This window comes from Tiliqua scincoides, chromosome 7, assembly GCF_035046505.1.
Source record: "Tiliqua scincoides isolate rTilSci1 chromosome 7, rTilSci1.hap2, whole genome shotgun sequence".
In the NCBI taxonomy this organism is placed as follows: domain Eukaryota; kingdom Metazoa; phylum Chordata; class Lepidosauria; order Squamata; family Scincidae; genus Tiliqua; species Tiliqua scincoides.
The window spans coordinates 27,596,094-27,618,240 of record NC_089827.1 but is presented as its reverse complement, the minus strand read 5'-3'; the positions used below and the strand labels follow the sequence as shown (position 1 = coordinate 27,618,240).

Sequence of the window (22,147 nt, the reverse complement as noted above, 5' to 3'; positions counted from 1 at the left end):
AACAAACATTCCCTTACCTTGTGGAGGCCTCCATGACTACCCTCCCTTCACAGGATGCAGCACACATCCCATGGGCACAGCTACACCAGGGCTGGAAAGTTGGTTAGGATTTGGCCCTAACGTGGCTAAGGGCCCGATCCTATCCAACTTTCCAGTGCTGATTCAGCTGTACCAACTGGGGGAGGGGGCCATGAAGTTAGGTTTCCCCCATACCTGTATGCATGGTTTCTGTATACATGCCCCCCCCCCATGCCTGTATAGTTTTAAATACTGAATACCTGAAGTGGAACAGTCTGTTTAAAGTTTTACTATTTGATTCTGCTACATGTATAAACAGGATCTAATGTGCCTCAAAAAATACACAGGTTCTTCTACTCCTTTCATGTGTATAGTTTGTTTGGTTTATGGTCACAGAAGATACATGTTAACAGCAGAGTTTAATTTTGAAGGCTTTCAAGCATCCTCCCTCAAGGCTGCTCCATAAGGTTAGACAATGTGGTAGGCCACATAGAACATTCAAACTAGGATAGAGGTCCTTCATAATGATTTTCAAGCACTTTAATACTGGGACCCACTTTTTAAAATGATAATCTGTTGGGATCCACCTGAAGTGATGTCATTAACCTGGAAGTGATGGCATGGCCGGAAGTGACATTATCAAGCAGAAAAACTTCTGACATCCCCATATTATAAAATCAAATTAAGTAAGTAAGTCAAAAGTTTACAATAATTATAAGTTTAAACATTTATTTCAAATAAAGAACCCTCCTAACCCTCCCAAGAAGTTGCTGATCTGTTTAAAAAAAATTCCCCAAACATCCCAATGGCTGCAGTCCTAGCCACAGTGACCCAGGAGTAAGCCCCTTTGTTGAGTATCATTCTTAAATGTATAGTAGCCTGTTAATTCTTAAATGTAAGAATACATCAGGCTACATATAGTAGCCTGCTAATTCTTAAATTCTTAAATGTATAGTAGCCTGTTAAAAGTACAAATCTGTAATATTTACCCAAATGCAGTCACATATCACGGTAGTGCCAAATCTAATATATTAAAATAAAATACGCCCTGAAATGAATGGGAATCCACCTGAAATTGGCTTGTGACCCACCTAGTGGGTCTCATCCCACAGTTTAAAAAATGCTGGTCTGAGTGATTAATAGCAGTTCATTTGCTTGCAAAAAAAAAAACAACTATTCAGTATTATTTGAATATTTGGTTGTGTACTTTTATTAATGTATTCTTTTTTTAGTCCTTCCTGGGGTAGCCTTGGCAATATTCCTGGCACAGACCTGTATAAGAACATCAAAGAATACAAAAATGTAAGACTTTTCAACAAGTTAATATTTCACAAAAAGATTTTAGTGTTGCTTTAAGGTCTTTTTCAAGGTTGGTTGAAGAGCTACAAAACAAAATGATCTATGGACTTCTATTCATCAGCGACTCACAACCGGACAAGCAACATGCACTGGCCAGGAGTTCATTGCAGCATGAAGCATGTCAGGTCACAATTCATGTTGTGATGTGTAGCTTCTGAAACCAGACTCTGCTGTGAATTCGCTAGAATGAATTAATTTCTATGTACATTTATTAAATAAATAAATGAACTCTGAGCAAATTACCCTTACACTAGTCTTACTTTGATCTTGCAGAGACAAGGTGGCAAGTATTCAAAAATTACCCTTACCTCAAAGCAGCTGATTAACTTTCAAAGTGCCATTGTAGCAGATGGCTTGTTTGGGGTTAAATAGTTGCTTGGGGGAAAATTTTCAAGGGGAATCAGCACAGTGATAGACAGTTAAATCCTCCTACCTTTGAGCCATGGTTCTGATCCAATAATGGCTGCTACTTAAGTACCAATGGCACATTTAACATCATATGTATTTTGGCATATAATAGAACAGAGAGATGCCTTACTGAAGAAAGGGTAACTTTGTTATGGGGTGATGACAGAATCTGTTTTCAAACAGCAAACACAAATCTCTCTAAATAAGTGGGAGATGTATGCTTTATTGTGGGGAGGGGGAGTTCATAACCTATAGATTTTTTAAATGTAGCCTTTTGATTTAGAAAAATAATTAAATGGTAGTCACTGTTGTAGAAGGGAAGGTGGATTCCTTTTCTTTTTACCCCAAATTCTGTTTTGAATACCCTACAAAAAAGATGCAACTGGGGGGGGGGGGGGAGAGTGTATGTACAGGCATTCCCTGCTTTTAAAGAGTTAAATGGTTCCCTCATTTCTTTTTAAAAAAGATCAAATAATTGGTACAAGCACCTCTTTTTGTATATGTACACTCCTGTATATGTATAGTGATGGAGTAACTGTCACTGCCCTTGAATGTATAGCTGACCTTCCCCCACTTCAGATCCTGGTCAGTTTAAAAAAAAAAATTGACAATGTGCTTCAAGGTAACTGTAGTATTACAGGAGTTCACAGGGACAGAGAAGAAAAGTGAGCTGCCAAAGGAGTGATTCATGTGAGAAAGATTTGCAAGTAAGATGGCGCAGTTAAACAGGATGTGAGGAAAGGAATTGGTTTAGCAACTTATCCTATATACTCTGCATATTTATTTCAAGTTCAAAATTATTTTCAAATCAGGTTATGGAACCAGAAGGAGTGAAGATTATCAAATTTTCAAGTCCTATTTTTTATGCTAACATTGATGGCTTGAGAAGCAGCGTCAAATCCACTGTGAGTAGTCTGTGAGTCTCTTATTAGATGTTTTTTATTTATATTGGCCACAGTCAGACAAGACACACTCCCACAGCAAATGATTTGAGTGGACATGATGTAGTAAGCTTGCTGAAGTTAAGTTAGTAAGCAGGTTTGGAGTCTGGGTCTGCTTGGTGCCTGGATTGGTGACTGTGTGGAAATTCTACATATGCTGCCTTAATGACTGTACAAAAAGGTAAAATATAAATATAACAAAATACAACATTAAAAGTGCTATCCTATGCAAAAGTTGCTCCAATGTCACAGTAACATTGTCGCAACATCTAGTGTATCTTAATGCTGGGGTGGGAAGACTCCAGCACAAAGGAGGAGGGGAAAACAAGATAGGAGCTTTAGCTCTAGCATGCTGTGGTTGGCTGCCAAATGTAGTCTGCATCCTATTCTCCATTGTAGGAAAATGGACAGGAAGGAGGGGGTGGCAGAAAATTAGGCTTCCTGGTGTTTTGCTCATCCCCATTGTTTAATATGGCATTTTTAATTCCTATGCCAGTTCTGTCACCAGTTCTGTGTGATTTTGCTGGGGTGTGCCTGCCATCTGAAGGGGCTTCAGGATATGGCATACATCTCCTCCTCCTGCCCATGTTTTCCTGTGTCCACCCTATTTGGGAGTTTACACCAGCTATAGTTGCACCAGGATCCACAGTATTTCTGAGTGATATTGCACCAGTGTCTGTGGCACATTTGTTGGTGGAACTTCAGCTACGATGGTGGGACTGTCATTATGCTGGCATTCAATAGCATCTGCCATATCCTATACTGCTCAGACTGGCATTTCAAAAAATAAGGTTACACCCTAAAAGCACAAAACTTATTGTTTTCAATGGATTGTGACCAGTGTCTTTATTACCCTAGCATACCTGTAAGCAATGAAATTATTTTGTTAAATTCTGCTTTCTGCAGGTGGGTTTTGATGCCGTTCGAGTATATAACAAGAGACTTAAAGCTCTGAGAAAGATACAAAAGCTCATCAAGAAGGGAAAATTGAAGGCAACTAAAGTAAAGTATCAACCTTCCTTTTTACCTAGTAGTTTAAAGGAGTCCTAATCATAACAGACCTATAAGTGCTGGCTTTGTTACAATATACATTAATGAAATGTACATTTCTATTTTATTTTAAATTTTAAATTCTTTGAGGAAGGACATGCAATATGTTAAGCAAAACTTTCTGATTAACTGTGCATCTCACACATCTGTGAATGCTGCTGTTAGGCCCAGACCTTCCTCTGGAGAAAAAAAATGCCCTGCCCCCTCTTGCTCTGTGAATCAGTTAAAATCTTGGATTGGCAGGAACGCTGGGGAAGCGGTGGGGAAAGATGAGGAAAGTCACCAGGGTTTTGCATCCAAACATGCTGTTATGCCATGGCAAATACTAATTTCCATGTGGGTTTTTGCATGTTTTTGTCTGCACAGTAGTCTTAGAAGAAAAGGTGGTTTGTGAAGTAAAAAAAAAACTTTTTTATTTACCTACGTGTAAGCCTACATACTGCCCATGGGTCTGCATGACCTAGACCTACACCAACTTTATAGAGCTGGTGTAAGTCCAAGGAAGAAATGGGGGGGGGGGAACTGGATGAAGGGAAGGGGATAGGATTCTGGTGCATGTGGGTGTTGTTGGAATCTACTCCTGCCTCCCCCAATCAACCCTCTTCTCTCCTCTGATCTGTCCTGAAACTTCCCTGCCCCCCCCCGCCTGCCAGTGGCACACTTCCATAGTCAATTTACCACAAGTGGTGGAGCCTCCTAGAGCCAGTGCTGCATGAGTTGCACAGTTCTCTATTTGCTGCAGCAGCCCCACAGCATGCGACAGTGGTGTGGGTTTTGCACCACCACAGAGTGTGCTCTGCTGCTGGAATGCGAGTTCCATCAGTGCAGGGTGCTCATGATATCGAGCTGTTAGCCACTTTGAACTTCTTGTTCTTTTGCTGTGTATTCCACTTTGAATATTTTTGAGTTGAAAAGTGATATACTAATATCTTAACTAATAATACCGTTCAAGTTCCTGGCTCCAGAGAATTTGGACAACTTAGCGATTGGAGACTGTACAATGGAGAGAGGTGAAAAGCGGTGTGCCCCAAGGATCTGTCCTGGGACCGGTGCTTTTCAACCTCTTCATAAATGACCTGGAGACAGGGTTGAGCAGTGAAGTGGCTAAGTTTGCAGACGACACCAAACTTTTCCGAGTGGTAAAGACCAGAAGTGATTGTGAGGAGCTCCAGAAGGATCTCTCCAGACTGGCAGAATGGGCAGCAAAATGGCAGATGCGCTTCAATGTCAGTAAGTGTAAAGTCATGCACATTGGGGCAAAAAATCAAAACTTTAGATATAGGCTGATGGGTTCTGAGCTGTCTGTGACAGATCAGGAGAGAGACTTTGGGGTGGTGGTGGACAGGTCGATGAAAGTGTCGACCCAATGTGCGGCGGCAGTGAAGAAGGCCAATTCTATGCTTGGGATCATTAGGAAGGGTATTGAGAACAAAACGGCTAGTATTATAATGCCATTGTACAAATCGATGGTAAGGCCACACCTGGAGTATTGTGTCCAGTTCTGGTCGCCGCATCTCAAAAAAGACATAGTGGAAATGGAAAAGGTGCAAAAGAGAGCGACTAAGATGATTACGGGGCTGGGGCACCTTCCTTATGAGGAAAGGCTACGGCGTTTGTGCCTCTTCAGCCTAGAAAAGAGACGCTTGAGGGGGGACATGATTGAGACATACAAAATTATGCAGGGGATGGACAGAGTGGATAGGGAGATGCTCTTTACACTCTCACATAATACCAGAACCAGGGGACATCCACTAAAATTGAGTGTTGGGCGGGTTAGGACAGACAAAAGAAAATATTTCTTTACTCAGCGCATTGTCGGTCTGTGGAACTCCTTGCCACAGGATGTGGTGCTGGCGTCTAGCCTAGACGCCTTTACAAGGGGATTGGACGAGTTTCTGGAGGAAAAATCCATTATGGCGTACAAGCCATGATGTGTATGCGCAACCTCCTGATTTTAGGAATGGGTTAAGTCAGAATGCCAGATGTAGGGGAGGGCACCAGGATGAGGTCTCTTGTTATCTGGTGTGCTCCCTGAGGCATTTGGTGGGGCCGCTGTGAGATACAGGAAGCTGGACTAGATGGGCCTATGGCCTGATCCAGTGGGGCTGTTCTTATGTTCTTATGTTCTTATGTACTCATCTACCTGTGCCTCATATATAGTAGAAACTAAAATATAGTATAGAATGAACTTGCCTTCCTGAGAATCTCAACATTTGTTTTAGTTTATATACACCTCCAAAATCTCTACAGGACACATAGATTTCCCCTTTTCTGCATAAGAACAGCCCCACTGGATCAGATCATAGGCCTATCTAGTCTAGCTTCCTGTATCTCACAGCGGCCCCACCAAATGCCCCAGGGAGCACACCTGATAACAAGAGACCTGCATCCTGGTGCCCTCCCTTGCATCTGACATAGCGCATTTCTAAAATCAGGAGGTTGCACATACACATCATGGCTTGTAACCCATAATGGATTTTTCCTCCAGAAACCTGTCCAATCCCCTTTTAAAGGCATCCAGGCCAGATGCTGTCACCACATCCTGTGGCAAGGAGTTCCACAGACCAACCACATGCTGAGTAAAGAAATATTTTCTTTTGTCTGTTCTAACTCTCCCAACACTCAATTTTCGTGGATGTCCCCTGGTTCTGGTGTTATGTGAGAGTGTAAAGAGCATCTCTCTATCCACTCTGTCCATCCCCTGCATAATTTTGTATGTCTCAATCATGTCCCCCCTCAGGCGCCTCTTTTCTAGGCTGAAGAGGCCCAAACGCCGTAGCCTTTCCGCATAAGGAAGGTGCCCCAGCCTCGTAATCATCTTAGTCGCTCTCTTTTGCACCTTTTCCATTTCCACTATGTCTTTTTTGAGATGCGGCGACCAGAACTGGACACAATACTCCAGGTGTGGCCTTACCATCGATTTGTACGTAGATAATATTAGCCGTTTTGTTCTCAATACCTTTTCTAATGATCCCAAGAATTGACCTTCTTTACTGCTGCCGCACATTGGGTCGACACTTTCATCCACTTGTCCACCACCACCCCAAGATCTCTCTCCTGATCTGTCACAGACAGCTCAGAACCCATCAGCCTATAGGTGAAGTTTTGATTTTTTGCTCCAATGTGCATGACTTTACACTTACTTACTTTGAAACGCATCTGCCATTTTGCTGCCCATTCTGCCAGTCTGGAGAGATCCTTCTGGAGCTCCTCACAATCACTTCTGGTCTTCACCACTCGGAAAAGTTTGGTTTCTGCAAACTCAGCCAGCTCACTGCTCAATCCTGTCACCAGGTCATTTATGAAGAGGTTGAAGAGCACCGGTCCCAGGACAGATCCTTGGGGCACACCGCTTTTCACTTCTCTCCATTGTGAAAATTGCTCATTGACACGCACTCTCTGTTTCCTGGTCTTCAACCAGGTCTCAATCCAGGAGAGGACCTGCCCTCTAATTCCCTGACTGTGGAGTTTTTTCAGTAGCCTTTGGTGAGGGACCGTGTTGAACGCCTTCTGAAAGTCCAGATATATAATGTCCACGGGTTCTCCCACATCCACAAGCCTGTTGACCTTTTCAAAGAATTCTAAAAGGTTCGTGAGGCAAGACTTACCCTTACAGAAGCCATGCTGACTCTTCCTCAGCAAGGCTTGTTCCTCTATGTGCTTTGAGAGTCTATCTTTGATGAGGCATTCCACCTTCTTACCCGGTATAGATGTTAGGCTGACCGGCCTATAGTTTCCCGGGTCCCCCTTCTTTCCTTTTTTAAAGATCGGCGTGACATTTGCTATCCTCCAATCTTCTGGCACTGTGGCCGTTTTTAGGGACAAGTTGCATATATTAGTCAAGAGATCAGCAACTTCATTCTTCAATTCCTTAATAACACTTGGGTGGATGCCATCAGGGCCCGGTGACTTATTGTTCTTTAATTTATCAATGAGGTCTGAAACATCTTCTCTTTTAACCTCTATCTGACTTAATTCCTTGGTCAGGAGGGGCCGTTCGGGCAGTGGTATCTGCCCGAGGTCTTCTGCCATGAAGACAGATGCAAAGAACTCATTTAATTTCTCTGCCATCTCTAAGTCTCCTTTTATTTCCCCTTTCCCGCCCTCACCATCCAGAGGGCCAACCGCTTCTCTGGTGGGTTTCCTGTATCTAACATATTTGAAGAAGCTTTTATTATTCCCCTTAATGCTGCTGGTCATGCGTTCCTCATAGTCTCGCTTGGCCTCCCATATCACCTTCTTACATTTCTTTTGCCACAGTTTATGTTCCTTTTTATTCTCCTCATCAGGACAAGACTTCCATTTATGGAAGGAAGCTTCCTTGCCCTTTACTGCCTCTCTAACTTGACTCGTTAGCCAAGGGGAGGAAGAAGGAAAAGCGGGGAGGAAGAAGGGGGAAAAAGGGGAGGAAGAAAAAGGGGGAGGAAGAAGGAAAAGCGTTCTAGTCACAAGATACTTACCTGTCCTGTAGAGCAGTTGGATATGGGGGGAGTCCTGCGAAGAGGACCCTCTGACACAACACAGATGTGTTGGTCCTTGGACAGAGAGCCAGAGAGAGCATGTGAGAGAAAGCCCTCTCTTAAAAAGGAGTTTTCAGACAGAGCTGAGCTGGACTGTAGCTTGCTTACTACCACCCAGCAGAGTGTTTGGAGTGTGTAAAACATTGAAATGGTCAGGATTTCCCTTATCAGCAAAATTCAATGGGGTCTAATGGCTGGCTTCCTAGCTGAGGGAACTTAAACAATACCAACACAAGAAGGCAGTTCAAGTTTGCATACAGGATTTAAACAGTGATTGGATTAGGAGACACTTTTGTATACAGTTCTTAAACAGTGATTGGGTTAAAACAATACAATGAATACAGTAATGTAGGAGACACTTAAACAATGATCTAAGATGCCAGACTTCCTCCCATAATGTGTGACCACGGGGAGGTGGAGGTTGTGTAACCATGAGCCTTGTGACTTTACCAGAGTTTTGGAAATGTGGCCTGTGTGAGTTTAGCCTGCAAGATATTTTAGTCCATAGTAACATTACTAGATAGAGAGAGAAAGTCACAACTAAAAGGAAAAAGGGGATTTTCACGTAACACAACTTCCATGCACTCTGGAGAGACTGGACTTTTTTTTACCTTCCCTTTCAACCTCCTTCTAACCAGCCTCCTCATTGAGGAAAGTCCACTCATCGGAAGTCAAGAGTTTTTGTGAGAGATTTGCCCGATATTCTTCCCTCAATGTGCATGTCGAAATGGATTGCAGCATAATCACTGTTTCCCAATGGCTCAGTAACACTGACATCTCTAACCAGGTCCTGAGTACCACACAATATTAAATCCAGAGTCACCTGTCCTCTGGTGGGCTCCTTGACTAGCTGCTCTAAGGCACAGTCATTTAGCATGTCAAGAAATCTGGTCTCCTTTTCGTGACCAGAACACAAATTGACCCAGTCTATATGACGATAATTGATTACAACCCTGTCCCTCCTTGTCACCTCCCTGATCTGTTTCCTCATTTAAAGGTCCCCTTCCGGTTTTTAGTCTGGAGGATGATAGTATACCCCCAGTATTACATAACTCCTCAGGCCTGGTAATTTAACCCATAGAGATTCTATGGAGTCGAACCCACCTTCAATCTCTACTTTGCTGGATTCTATCCCTTCCTTAATATAAATGGCCATCCCGCCTCCAACTTGCCCCTCCCTGTTCCTCCTGTAGAGTTTATAGCGCAGGAATGCGGTATCCCACTGATTTTCTGCATTCCATCAGGTTTCCGTTATGCCCACTATGTCAATGTTTTCCCTTGTCACCAGACATTCCAGTTCTCCCATCTTTGCTTGGAGATTTCAGGCATTTGCATTTGTACATGGAATGCAAATAACTATCTCTTTTTTGTTTTCCTTAATGGTATGAAGTACAGTCAGCTAGGGGAGAAAGAGTGAGCTAGATGGGCCTATTAGTCTCATACACACAATTAGTAATACAATAACGGTGGCCACACTCTTATTCCCAACAATGTCTGTGAATGCATGGTCATTTCTTATATACAGAAAAGATGAAATTTAGTTTCTCCATTAATTTATAGAAATACTATATTATGGGGAAAATTCACAGTACAATGCCTTTGTTAATATGTACTTTGCTCAATATATGTATATGTTCTGCTCAGAATGGAATCATCAGTGAATCTGGAACTACTAATGAAGGTTTTGAACCTGATGAAGATCTGGAAGATTCTGCAGATTTTGATCTTCCCACTAAAGAAGTAGAAATCCAGGTGGACTGGAATTCAGAACTCCCTGTCAAAGTCAATGTCCCCAAAGTACCTCTCCATAGTCTCATTTTTGACTTTGGAGCTGTATCCTTCATGGATGTAGTAGCAGTAAAAGCAATGAGAATGGTGAGAGTTGGTTTTTCTTTTCTTTTTTTACCTCTAACTAAAAAGAAATGTCTGCATTAACATTTGTGGAATTGCCAAATCATTCCGTAATTCATGCATGTGAAGGTGAAAGGCATATATGAGCTGTGATTGTTATGTATAATGAGCCTTGACATTTCTTTCTATATATACTCTGAAGTGCAAAATGTTGCACAATTTGCATTACTGACAGAGAAGTAAAGGGCAAACAATTTAATAGATTAATTCTGGCCTGCAGTGTGATGAGGCTTGTATGAATTCTTCAGTATGTACTTATCCAACATGCTAACATGTATAAATAAATTCAATTAAGGACAGCAGAGTTTCTATTATAGAGAAATTAGAGTTATTAAACCAAAATAGAGATATTAAACCAAACAGCAAGTAAAATCAATATGTTTCTTTTCATGATTAAATGTGAAAATTTTAACAGAATTCTCCTGTAGGCTGGATTTAGATACAGCAGTGTGCAAGTAGTTACTTGAATAAATAATTAAAATAATTTAGTTCAAAATTCAGGTTGTCTAAATGTCCTTGAGCATAAATGCAAGCTTAACTCAATCCTTCTGTTTTCAGGTTATTAAAGAGTTTGAGAGGATTGATGTTAGAGTATACATCGCATCACATCTAGGTAAAAACATAACCTACCCGTCATTGCTAATGGACAGCATGCCTTGCGGAGAGCTATGTATACAGGGAGAGGTCATAGCTCAGAGACAGAGTCCATGCTTTGCATGCAGAGTTTCTGGCATAGCACTCCTTGGTATCTCCAGTTAAAAAAGAACTCTAGCAGCTCAATCCTATCTGCCATATTTGCACCATCATAGAGTGTGCTGTCCAGCAGTGCAGGGCACCAATGGTATTAAGAGCCCAATCCTATGTATGTCTACTCAGAAGTAAGCCCCATTATAGTGCTGATGCATAAAGGCATGCATAATTATACTGCATCCTGTGATGGGAGGGGGGAGCTGAAAGTTATTAATCGTTAGTCTTTTTTTCTTTTTGGCAAAGTGAGCATAAAAGTAATAAAAGTAATAAAAGGAAAAGTAATTAATGTTTAATATTTTTGTATACACATTGATACTTTAGAAAACTTAGGGCGCAATCCTAACCCCTTGTGTCAATGCTTTCCAGCACTGGCATAAGGGCAATGCAATTCTGAGGTAAGGAAACAAACATTCCCTTACTTTGAGGAGGCCTCCGTGAGTGATACCCAGCTGCAAGATGCAGCACACGTCCATTGGCACTGCTATGCCAGTGCTGGGAAGCACTGACATAAGGGGTTAGGATTGTGCCCTTAATTTGACATTTTTGAATCTGTCTTTCTTGAATTACAATAATTTTTTCTCTTCAGATCACATTATAAAGGTGCTGGAACACTGTGCCTTCTTTGACGATGATATAAAAAAAGAGATGTTTTTCCTGACTGTCCATGATGCCGTACTCCACATACAGAGCCAAATCATGCACAGAGATATCCAGGATCCCATATTTGAAAAGGTAAAGACCAAACATTTATTTACTGAAATATGTGCTGCTTTTATAAAAAAATAAAATCAACACACTATTACATAAATGCAGTAGATAGAATGCCATTACAGCACAGTTTTTATTTCACTAATGTAAATACAAGTGTGTGCCACTTAACCATTCGCTTTGCAACAGACCGTATATGATAGTGGTCAAAGCACAATAAAGATACTTTTAATAATTGCGTGTCTCATAGCCTGCAGCGGAGTGTCTGTTTACACAACAAAGAGGCTCTTAATGCAAAGAAGAGCCAACCTTTTTCAAGTAGCCTGTGCAGCCAGCTAGTGTCTGGCAGGGAGTGTCTGTTTACACAACAAAGGCAATAGATTGAATGTTCACTTAATGACCTAATCACATAACAACAGGGATAGGAGACCATATCCCTGTTGTTAAGTGGCGCACACCTGTAAACTTCTCTTTATAGGAAAGACCAAACCCCACAAGGAGCTAGATTTACTGTCTAACAAATATATTTTTATTTGTTTGTGGCAATGCAACCTCATGGCAGGGAAATAACCCTTACAACCTGTCCGGTTCCCTTTGTGGTTCCCCTGAAGGCTGCAGAGCCCATCCAGGTCCTGTGCAGCAAGCATTCATGCTTTTGGCTGGGCCTTCAGTGGCAAGCCTAGATTCCTCTAGTGAGGTTGAGCTGCAGTGAGATGTTGCTCCAGCAGCCTCCAGCAGGCCTAGAAGAGGCCTCAAGGACACGTGACAGTCTCCAGCAGGCCAGGGACAATGGTGGCTGACAAGTGGCCAAGGAGACACCCCAGGGAGGTGAGACAAGAGTTGGGCTGGAGGGGGAGAGCTTTCTCTGGTGGGGAGACCCTTTCCTCCTCCTGTGGAGCTGCAACCCCTGCTAGACTGTGGAGAAGGATTCAGATGATTACAACCCCCTTCCCATGTTGTTTCCAAGGCCCCTGTGGGCCCCTCTGATGGAGGTCTATTGGGAAGAAGTAAGACAACTGGGGAAATAAAGTATTGGCAACCTCCTGAGCCCTGATCCAGCATAGCCACACACACCTCAAAGCCATCATAGAAAGGAGAATTTGCAAACACAAATCTGGGGGAAACTGGGGTTCCCTTTTTCAACCCACCTTCTGCCTATAGCAAGCTCCAAAGACTGAAGTACCCTCAGCATGGAAGTCAGATGCTGGAGGAGGGATCTGGGAAACCTCTGACCAGGCTAACATCTAGTGCCAGCCCCAAATGGATGGCAGGGATGAGGAGAAATAATGCTTTGCTCTTGGAATAAAGACTGGTCGGGTAACTGGTACAAATAGCAAGAGTTTATTAAAAACAAAAGGTACAAACAAAAGGAAAATGGTGAAAATGAACAAACACAGTGAGGTATGAACAAAATGGTGAAACATGAACAAACACAGTTAACCTGCAATTGAATACTAACAGGTCTTAGAATTAGACAAAATTCAGATCCTAGAGATAGGAAAAAAAAAGGTGTCAGTGTTGAAGAAAGAACAGGACTTTCAGGCTGACCCTGTGAGCATCAGAACACACAGCCCAGAGCAGCTTGGTGCTATGCCTTAAGTAACCTTAGTTACAGGGATCAAGACCACCTGAGCATCCCTATCTGACCTCCAACCTGGTAGATGGGCTTGAGTGCCCGATGAACTGGGACATGCCATTTTCAGCAAGTGGGTTGGCTACGACCAGTTGTTCCTTTGGTGCTAGACAATGAAGACCAGCCTATCCATGAGGCCTGGTGAAGTGCTGCTCCAACCAGTAGAAAGGGAATGCAGTGAACTGGAAGGGATTGCACCATGCTGTCCTACTGCTCGCCTAGTCATGGCACCCTGCTTCTGCCTCAGGGCCCAATCCTATTCAATTTTCCAGCACTGATACAACCATAGCAGCAAGGTGTGTCTGCATCCTGCAGTGGAGAGGGCAATCACAAAGGCCTCCTCAAGGTAAAGGAATATTTGTTCCCTTACCTTGGGGCTCCATTGCTGCTGCATCAGTGCTGAGAAATTGGTTAGGATTGGACCCTCATTCACTTCTTGCTAGTTCTCCTTGGAGAGAAGAGGACCCAGAGTGGCTTACCTTCTAACTTTGAAGAAAACACTACCTTGAAGAAAAATACCATTATATTCTCCAAGCAGCAATTATTGGGGGGAGGGTTTAGAAATGAGTACCTTTAACAGTAAAAGCAGTAAACTACCTTACACATTAAAAACAGTAAGCTGTCTTTTAAATTAAAAAAAATACAAATAAAATCTGAATGTGTATCTGGGCATTATATTTAGTTTGTGAAAGCACAGTACACTACATTATGGTATATTTCCTATATACACAGTTATAACATCTCTCAACATTTTACTCCAGATTTCACTGATGCAGGAGTCGAAAGAGCCAATAGAATTCACAGAAACAAACCAGAATGAAGAGCTTGATGTTCAGGAAGAGGTATGGTTTTATTTAGTACAGGGCACCTGCATTTTTATCTTTTTTACATAAAATACTGACATAATGCACAGGAGGTCTTTAGCAAACAGATTAATTGACCTCAGACCCTTTTACAGACTAGATTTCAGTTATTTTATATTGGAGGTTTATTATATTTTTTCTTTTGTGTGTCTTTATTTATTATAATAAAAGAAAAAAAGATAAAAGATATTTTCTGTGGACTACGGTAGGACAGTTCCACCTCACCTACCATCTCCACACTGCACATCCCTGAATCCTACCTTGACCAGATGATGGTGATGTGCCTCTTCCTCTGGTGCTGACTGCTGTAAAGCAGTCAGCACCAGTCATAAAAGCCCTCTGGCAGTGTGCTCAGTAGTGCATTGCCGGGACCTGGCAGAAAGGCTGGAGCCTTCCTCTTGGCGCCAGGTGATCCAGAGCTGTCAGCTAGTGAAGGTAAGGTGGTGGGGAGGCATGGGGTGGGGATAGGACAGAATGGTGTGGGGGAGGGTGAAATAATGCAGTGACAGGAGAGGGTAGAAAAGGGGGTATGGGTGGATTCGATCCAGGAAGGGGGCAAGTTTGGTGTCAGCGTCAGCCACGAAATCCTAACCCTGTTCCTGGACTTGATCCCCGGTATGGGTTCATTTGGAACTGCACCAGCTGTTTGCCTATGTAGAACACATGCTCCCTCCCATGCTGCAGAGGCCTACCCCAGGTAAGGAAACAATCGTTCCCCTACCCAGAGGGTAACTCTTGAACTGCCCACCCCAAGATACAGCGGTCATTGTTTTGGCACCATTGCATTGGGGGAAGAATAGGATTGGGCTCTTAAATTGGTTTAATAGGGAACTGCAATTCTGACAGATATATTTAGCAGAGAATTTGCAACACTGTCACCAAACTGCACTTCCCATAATTATTTGGAGGAAATATACCATTAAAACCGATATATGATTTATCTTGATTAAGGGTATATACATTATTACAATCATATGTCAGTCTCCTGGCCTGAGGCTATAATCCTTTCCACACTTTCTTGAGAGAAAATCTCACTGAATACAATGGGACTTACTTCTGAGTAGACATATGTAGGCTTGGACTGTAAGGAACTATATAATTGTAAGGGTTTTGAAAAAACAGGTTATTACTTCAGAAATAATTTATTTTTCTTGTTATCTTTTAAAACTTTTCTTACCAGGCTATGCGGAGACTTGCTTCATGAAGGATGACTATTGGATTCATGAACTCTATAGCAAACATGCAGCAATATTTCAAGATGTTTTATTACTGGGACAATTTCCTCTGCAGAGGACGAAACATTTTTGTACTTTGTGTGTCTCAGGCTCACCTATTTTATTTCTTTGAGACTATCCTTGATTAATATTAATTAGTAGAATTGCTCAAAATCAGATTAATGGGGAAATGAATGGCAGGCCATCATAACTATAGGTATTTGTGTCTGGGTATGGACACTTGCAAAAGCATACACACTTTCAATCTATGAAAGTCCAAAAAAGCCAGGCATCTTTTGTTGGTATAAATTGGGAAGATGATTATATCCCAAGCAGAAAGCAATCTGCCTCTCCTCCAGGGGCATTCTAGGTGCTATGCCACAAAGCTACACTATTTATGACTAATAAATAACACAGCAGTGAACAGTATGAATCTGGGTTCTGATGTGCAAAATTGTGCTTTGAAGATTTAAGACTTCAAAGTTGCCAGCATCATGCATGGGATACAGTTCACAAATCACTTACTCCAGTGCTAATTAATTGAAATCTATAAGAATTATTTCAGAGTAGGAATAATGTTCCTCAAATGATGGTAGCATCAAATGATGTTCAAATACCTGATTTTCCTGCAAGTTTTAAATCAGTGGTGACCAATCTATGGGTGCCATAAATCCAAATATGAGGAAGTGCCACTGTAATGTGCACTTCAGTATATATGCATAACCCCCCCCCCCCCGATCTACTGGGATGGTTTTTTCTCTTGTTGTAGAGGTCAGAGAGGTGGACAAGAGTGTAAGCCTTTGCCATCAGCAGGCTCAAGGCCTTCCTTCTCTTGCCCAGGTTTAGGTCACAGATGTTTGTGGCACTTGTAGAATCCAGGGTGCAGCTTGGCTAGGTCACCCATGGCTTGTATTGTGTTCATTAACAGTGGCTGCAATCCTATCCTCACTTTCATGGGAGTAAGCCCGATTGATTATTATGGAACTTACTTCTGAGTAGACATGCATAGGATTGGGCTCATTGTCTCTTACAACCATTAATAAGTACAAAAAGCAGATATTCAGACAAACAAAAAATATTTGCTCGTTGTGCTGTTTTGAAAATTGCTGCTGCTATGTCTGGATGGAACAACTACTTCCAAGCTCTGAAATGGAATCCTAAATCTGCTGTATTAGCAAATAAGTGATTAACATTGCAATCCTGTGCACACTTACTTGAGAGTGAGTCCCAGTGAACTTACTTATGAGTAGACATGTGTGGGATTGTGCTGTAAGGCAGTAGTTTCCAAACTGTGAGCTGTGGTACCTTGGGGAGCCACAAAAACCAGCTGGGGAGCTGTGGAATCCTTGTGAAAAACTTGTTGCCCTAGAAAATGTATAGGATTGTAGCCTTAATGGGGAGCCGCAGCCAATGGGGAGCCACAGCCGCAGTCAGTAGAAGCTGCCAGTGGAAAAGGTTTGGGAACCACTGCTGTAAGGTGAAGCCTTTGTACTGATCATCATCATAACCATGATGTTATATTAGTGCTGAACTCAGGTATATTAATTCAAGTTTAGGATTTGGATTTTATTTGGTAGGTACAATTCACCTCAGAAATAATTACTAGTTAAAAACAGAACAACTAATTATCAATGCTTGTGTAACTGATTAACATTGTCAGTCTTACACTAACTAGTGCCTTATTAAAGAAAGTCTCTTCCAGATTAATGGGTTTGCTGGTGAACCCCATTAAATGAATAAATGAATCCAAAGAGAACAAATTGAAAAAGCGCTTAGTACATTTTCCTCAACAGCTATCACTTCTGGTTCTATATTGCATCCCTCTGTATTAAAGAAATACTAACACATTGCAATATACATTATATTTTTGAGCTTCTCTTTATTTTCTATGAAACAAAACATGACAATAACATGGAACTCTCCTCATATGGATTATTTTTTTCCACAGAGGTGTACAGGTGCCAAATGGCAACTTACTTTCTGGGGAAAATAGTAGAGGATTTTGTGTGGTGGACACCCTGTTCAAGACCAAGATGTGGGAAAGGGTTAAAGCCCTTCTCCCCTGTGCTGCATCCCAATACAATAATCTCTACAAGGTGCTAGTAATGGTCATACACCCACACCCCTAAACATGGAAACACTAAGCACATCATGCTTCTCATCATAAGTATATTTGGAATGGAAGGTGAATACATATCTGTTACATGTACTGGCAGGGATGGTGTCGTGATTCTGAAACAGGACTTAGAGCTCAATCTTATTCTCCCCCCACATTGCAGCCACACCAAACTGGCAAATGCTGTATTCCATGGGTGGGGGAGGCTTCAGTGGGGAAAGGGGATTTTAAATTCCTTTACGTCCACATAAGCCCCCACAATGAGTCTCCTCGGACCTACACCAGCAAGTTTGAGAGGTCTGTCGGAGGGAATAAGATCAGCGTAAGCTGTTCAGGATGGATCCTCCCCCTCCCATGGTCTCCCCACCCCTACGTCCCCTCCCACCTCTGCCAATGTCAGATCTGCTCTAGTGAGCAGGGACCTCAGCAATGGCATGGGTGGGAGGCGCAGGCCTTCCCACCAGTGATCCTGACAGCATGCTAACTCATGTGCTGTTGAAGCACCTTTTGTGACAGGTGCTGCCTACTTTATGGCAGTCAGCAGTGTTGTAGAATCCTCGCCACCATCAGGTAGCAAGAGAAAGACTGGGCTGTTAGACCTAGAAGATCTCTGCTCAGCCATGAAGTTTCCTGGGTGACCTTGGGCCAGTCACTGTCTCTCAGCCTCACCTACCTCGCAGAGTTGTGAAGACAAAAACCATGTAAGGAACTATGTAGACCACCCTTTAGTTCCTTGGAGGAAGGGTGGTATAAAAATGTGAAAATTGCATAAATGTGACCATGGACATGTACATTCATCCCAAGCAATCAATTTTTTCACCTGCCCTTGTCATTCCATTTCTCTGCATATAGCAGCATTCAATATTAACTTACACATGCAAAGGCAAATCCCTGGAACTGCATCTTTTTTCCATGCACCTGATACATCTGTTGTATGTATCCAATGCCCTCACTAAGCACCTAGGCAATCACTCTAAGTCTCAATGATTTAGTATATACTAATGATTTCAGATATAATATTTGGGTTTAGATCTAATTTTAATTGTTATGGCTTGGGCAATAAAAAGGGAAAAAAATACAATGCAAAATACACTGTTAAAATATGGCATACACCAGCAAATAAAAGTTATAGACTGAGGCCGCAATCCTAATCCCTTATGTCAGTGCTTTCCAGGAACAAACATTCCCTTACTTTGAGGAGGCCTCTGTGAGTGCCACCCAACTGCAGGATGCAGCACATGTCCCATTGGCACTGCTATGCCAGTGCTGGAAAGCACTGACACAAGGCGTTAGGATTGTGCCCTGAGGTGTGATTTTTTTGGTTTTATTTTTTCGCAGATTTTTTTTTTTTACAAAAATGAGAAGTGCAGAGAATGCTGTTATGTGTTTTTATTTCAAAGGCACATTTTAAAAATTAAAATTATAAATTATAATCGCTTTAAAAGAATAGTAGGTAGGTGATATAGGTGGCATAGTGTCAGTAGATGCAGCCACAGTCATTTTGCCACAGTCATGTGGTAGTAGATGCAGCCACAGCCATGTAACCCCCTGCCCAGCTCAACCAGCCTACTGTGACCAATATGCAGAGGTGTTAGAAAATGATTTTCTTTTTTCACAGATTTCAGGGGTTTTTTGCTTTTACAAAAATGAGAAGTGCAGAAAGCGGTGTTACACATTTTAATTTTGTTATCACAGAAAAATCACATCCTAGATAACAGTACAGTGCTAAATCATATCATGAACCATATTTTCACTCAGATCTACAGTCATGTATACAAACACTTTTTTTTCATTTTCTGTAGTAAAATTCAGCTCATCATTTAAAACAATTCTACAACTATATTGTTTGGAACCATGTAGAAAAAAAAACTTCCTTGCTTAGAAATGAAGTAATATAAAGTACTTTTTGTATGTATTATATGAAGGACGGTATTAATCAGTTACTTGTCTTATAGCAATGCAAAGAATCTTAGAAAACTTTGTCATGAAATAATATGATTAGCTTTTGCCATAAAAAAGAAACTGTACTTTTGCTATGAATTTTGTAAATATTAATATTGAATTCATCTACATTATTTATGTTAGCTTTTTAACTTAAAATTTTGATCAACAATGACTGTGTTTGAAGGACGTTTTGAAAACAAACAAACAAAAACTACAGGGAAATAAATATATTCTTACATTTTCTACATAGTCTCATTTTTTCTGACCCTTGGAGATAGCTATTTGTGACATTTTGTCAAAACATATGATTCTGGTACAAAATATATAAGAATTTATACCACACTTTTCCATCTCAAAACATGCTCAAGGCAGCAAACAGGATTTAAAAATGAACAAGGTAGAAGTATATTTTATCATAAGAACATAAGAACAGCCCTGCTGGATCAGATCATAGGCCTATCTAGTCCAGCTTCCTGTATCTCAGTGGCCCACCAAATGCCTCAGGGAGCACACTACATAACAAGAGACCTGCATCCTGGTGCCTCCCTTGCATCTGGCATTCTGACATAACCCATTTTTAAAATCAGGAGGTTGCACATACACATAATGGCTTGTAACTGTAATGGATTTTTCCTCCAGAAATTTGTCCAATCCCCTTTTAAATGCATCTAGGCCCGATGCCATCACCACATCCTGTGGCAAAGAGTTCCACAGATTAACTACACGTTGAGTAAAGAAGTATTTTCTTTTGTCTGTCCTAACTCTCCCAACACTCAACTTTAGTGTATGTCCCCGGTTCTGGTGTTGTGTGAGAGGGAAAAGAGCATCTCTCTATCCACTCTATCCTTCCAGTGCATAATTTTGTATGTGTCAATCTCAGGCGCCTCTTTTCTAGGCTGAAAAGGCCCAAATGCTGTAGCCTTTCCTCATAAGGAAGGTGCCCCAGCCCAGTAATCATTTTAGTTGCTCTCTTTTGCACCTTTTCCATTTCCACTGCATCCTTTTTGAGATGTGACCAGAACTGAACGCAATACTCCAGGTGTGGCCTTACCAACGATTTGTGCAACAGCATTATAATATTAGCCCTTTTATTCTCAATACCTTTTCTAATGATCCCAAGCATAGAATTGGTCTTCTTCACTGCCGCTGCACATTGGGTCGACACTTTCATCGACTTGTCCTCCACCACCCCAAGATCTCTCCTGATCTGTCACAGACAGCTTAGAACCCATTAGCCTATATGTGAAGTTTTGATTTTCCGCCCCAATGTGCATTACTTTACACTTACATTGAAACGCATCTGCCATTTTGCTGCCCATTCTGTCAGTTTGGAGAGATCCTTCTGGAGCTCCTCACAATCTCTTCTCGTCTTCACCACTCTGAAAAGCTTGGTGTCATCTGCAAATTCAGCCACCTTGCTGCTCAACCCTGTCTCCAGGTCATTTATGAACTGGTTGAAGAGCACCAGTCCCAGGACAGATCCTTGGGGCACACCGCTTTTCAGCTCTCTCCATTGTGAAAATTGTCCATTGTCACCCACTCTCTGTTTCCTGGTCTTCAACCAGTTCCCAATCCATGAGAAGATCTGTCCTCTAATTCCCTGACTGTGGAGTTTTTTCAGTTGCTTTTGGTGAGGGACCATGTGGACCTCTTGCGGCACACCAGTGTGCCATGGCACAGTGGTTAAAAATGGCTGGTTTATGTGTTTTGATATTTTATCTTTGATGAGGCATTCCACCATCTTACCCGGAATAGACATTAGGCTGTCCGGTCTATAGTTTCCCGGGTCCCCTCTCCTTCCCTTTTTAAAGATCAGTGTGACATTTACTATCCTCCAATCTTTTGGCACTGCGGTGGTTTTAATGGAGAAGTTGCATATTTTAGTCAAGAGATCAGCAACTTCATTCTTCAGTTCCTTAATGACTCTTGGGTGGATGCCATCAGGGCCCGGTGACTTATTGATCTTTAATTTGTCAATTAGGTCTGAAATATCTTCTCTTTTTAACCTCTATCTGATTTAGGGAGCAATCCTAACCCCTTATGCCAGTGCTTTCCAACCCCTTATGACTTTCCAGCACTGACACAAGGGCAATGCAGCTCTGAGGTAAGGGAACAAACATTCCCTTACTTTGAGGAGGCCTCTGTGAGTGCCACCCAACTGCAGGATGCAGCACATGTCCCATTGGCACTGCTATGCCAGTGCTGGAAAGCACTGACATAAGGGGTTAGGATTGCGCCCTTAATTCCTTAGTCAGGAGGGGCCGTTCAGGCAATGGTATCTGCCCAATGTCTTCTGCCATGAAGACAGATGCAGAGAACTCATTTAATTTCTCTGCCATCTCTAAGTCTCTTTTTATCACCCCTTTCCCTCCCTCACCATCCAGAGGGCCAACCACTTATATCAATGTACAGTACTGTGTTTCTGGAGAGCAAATTGTTATGTTTGCTTTGCAGGTTACACAAACTTCACTGGTCTTTTTTGGCTGTTTCCCAATTCATGCCACAATTCTTAGTACTGTATTGATTAAATCAAGCAATGACTTTCTCAACTAGGGGCACCATTTCACATTTCTAATGGGAGGGTAAACATTCAGCTGAATGCCAGAAATATTTACGTATTCTGAAGGTTTATACTGCTTGGCGTTCAACTGAATGCTCTTCCAATAGGTGCTCCTGGTGCACAATGATGTGGGTTTGAAAACACAGGTGAGG

The 22,147-nt window shown here is 41.9% G+C and overlaps 1 protein-coding gene across 1 annotated transcript in view; it reads left to right on the top strand.

Moving 5' to 3' along the window:
* SLC26A4 (solute carrier family 26 member 4) overlaps positions 1-15,365 on the top strand; it is a 42,330-nt gene extending 26,965 nt beyond the window's left edge. The window contains exons 13-20 of the mRNA XM_066633373.1: positions 1,251-1,320; positions 2,598-2,690; positions 3,633-3,728; positions 9,941-10,171; positions 10,766-10,820; positions 11,544-11,689; positions 14,060-14,140; positions 15,342-15,365. Of these exons, the coding sequence (XP_066489470.1) occupies positions 1,251-1,320; positions 2,598-2,690; positions 3,633-3,728; positions 9,941-10,171; positions 10,766-10,820; positions 11,544-11,689; positions 14,060-14,140; positions 15,342-15,365 (796 nt within the window). The remainder of the gene's footprint in view (positions 1-1,250; positions 1,321-2,597; positions 2,691-3,632; positions 3,729-9,940; positions 10,172-10,765; positions 10,821-11,543; positions 11,690-14,059; positions 14,141-15,341) is intronic.
* Positions 15,366-22,147: the final 6,782 nt, after the last annotated feature.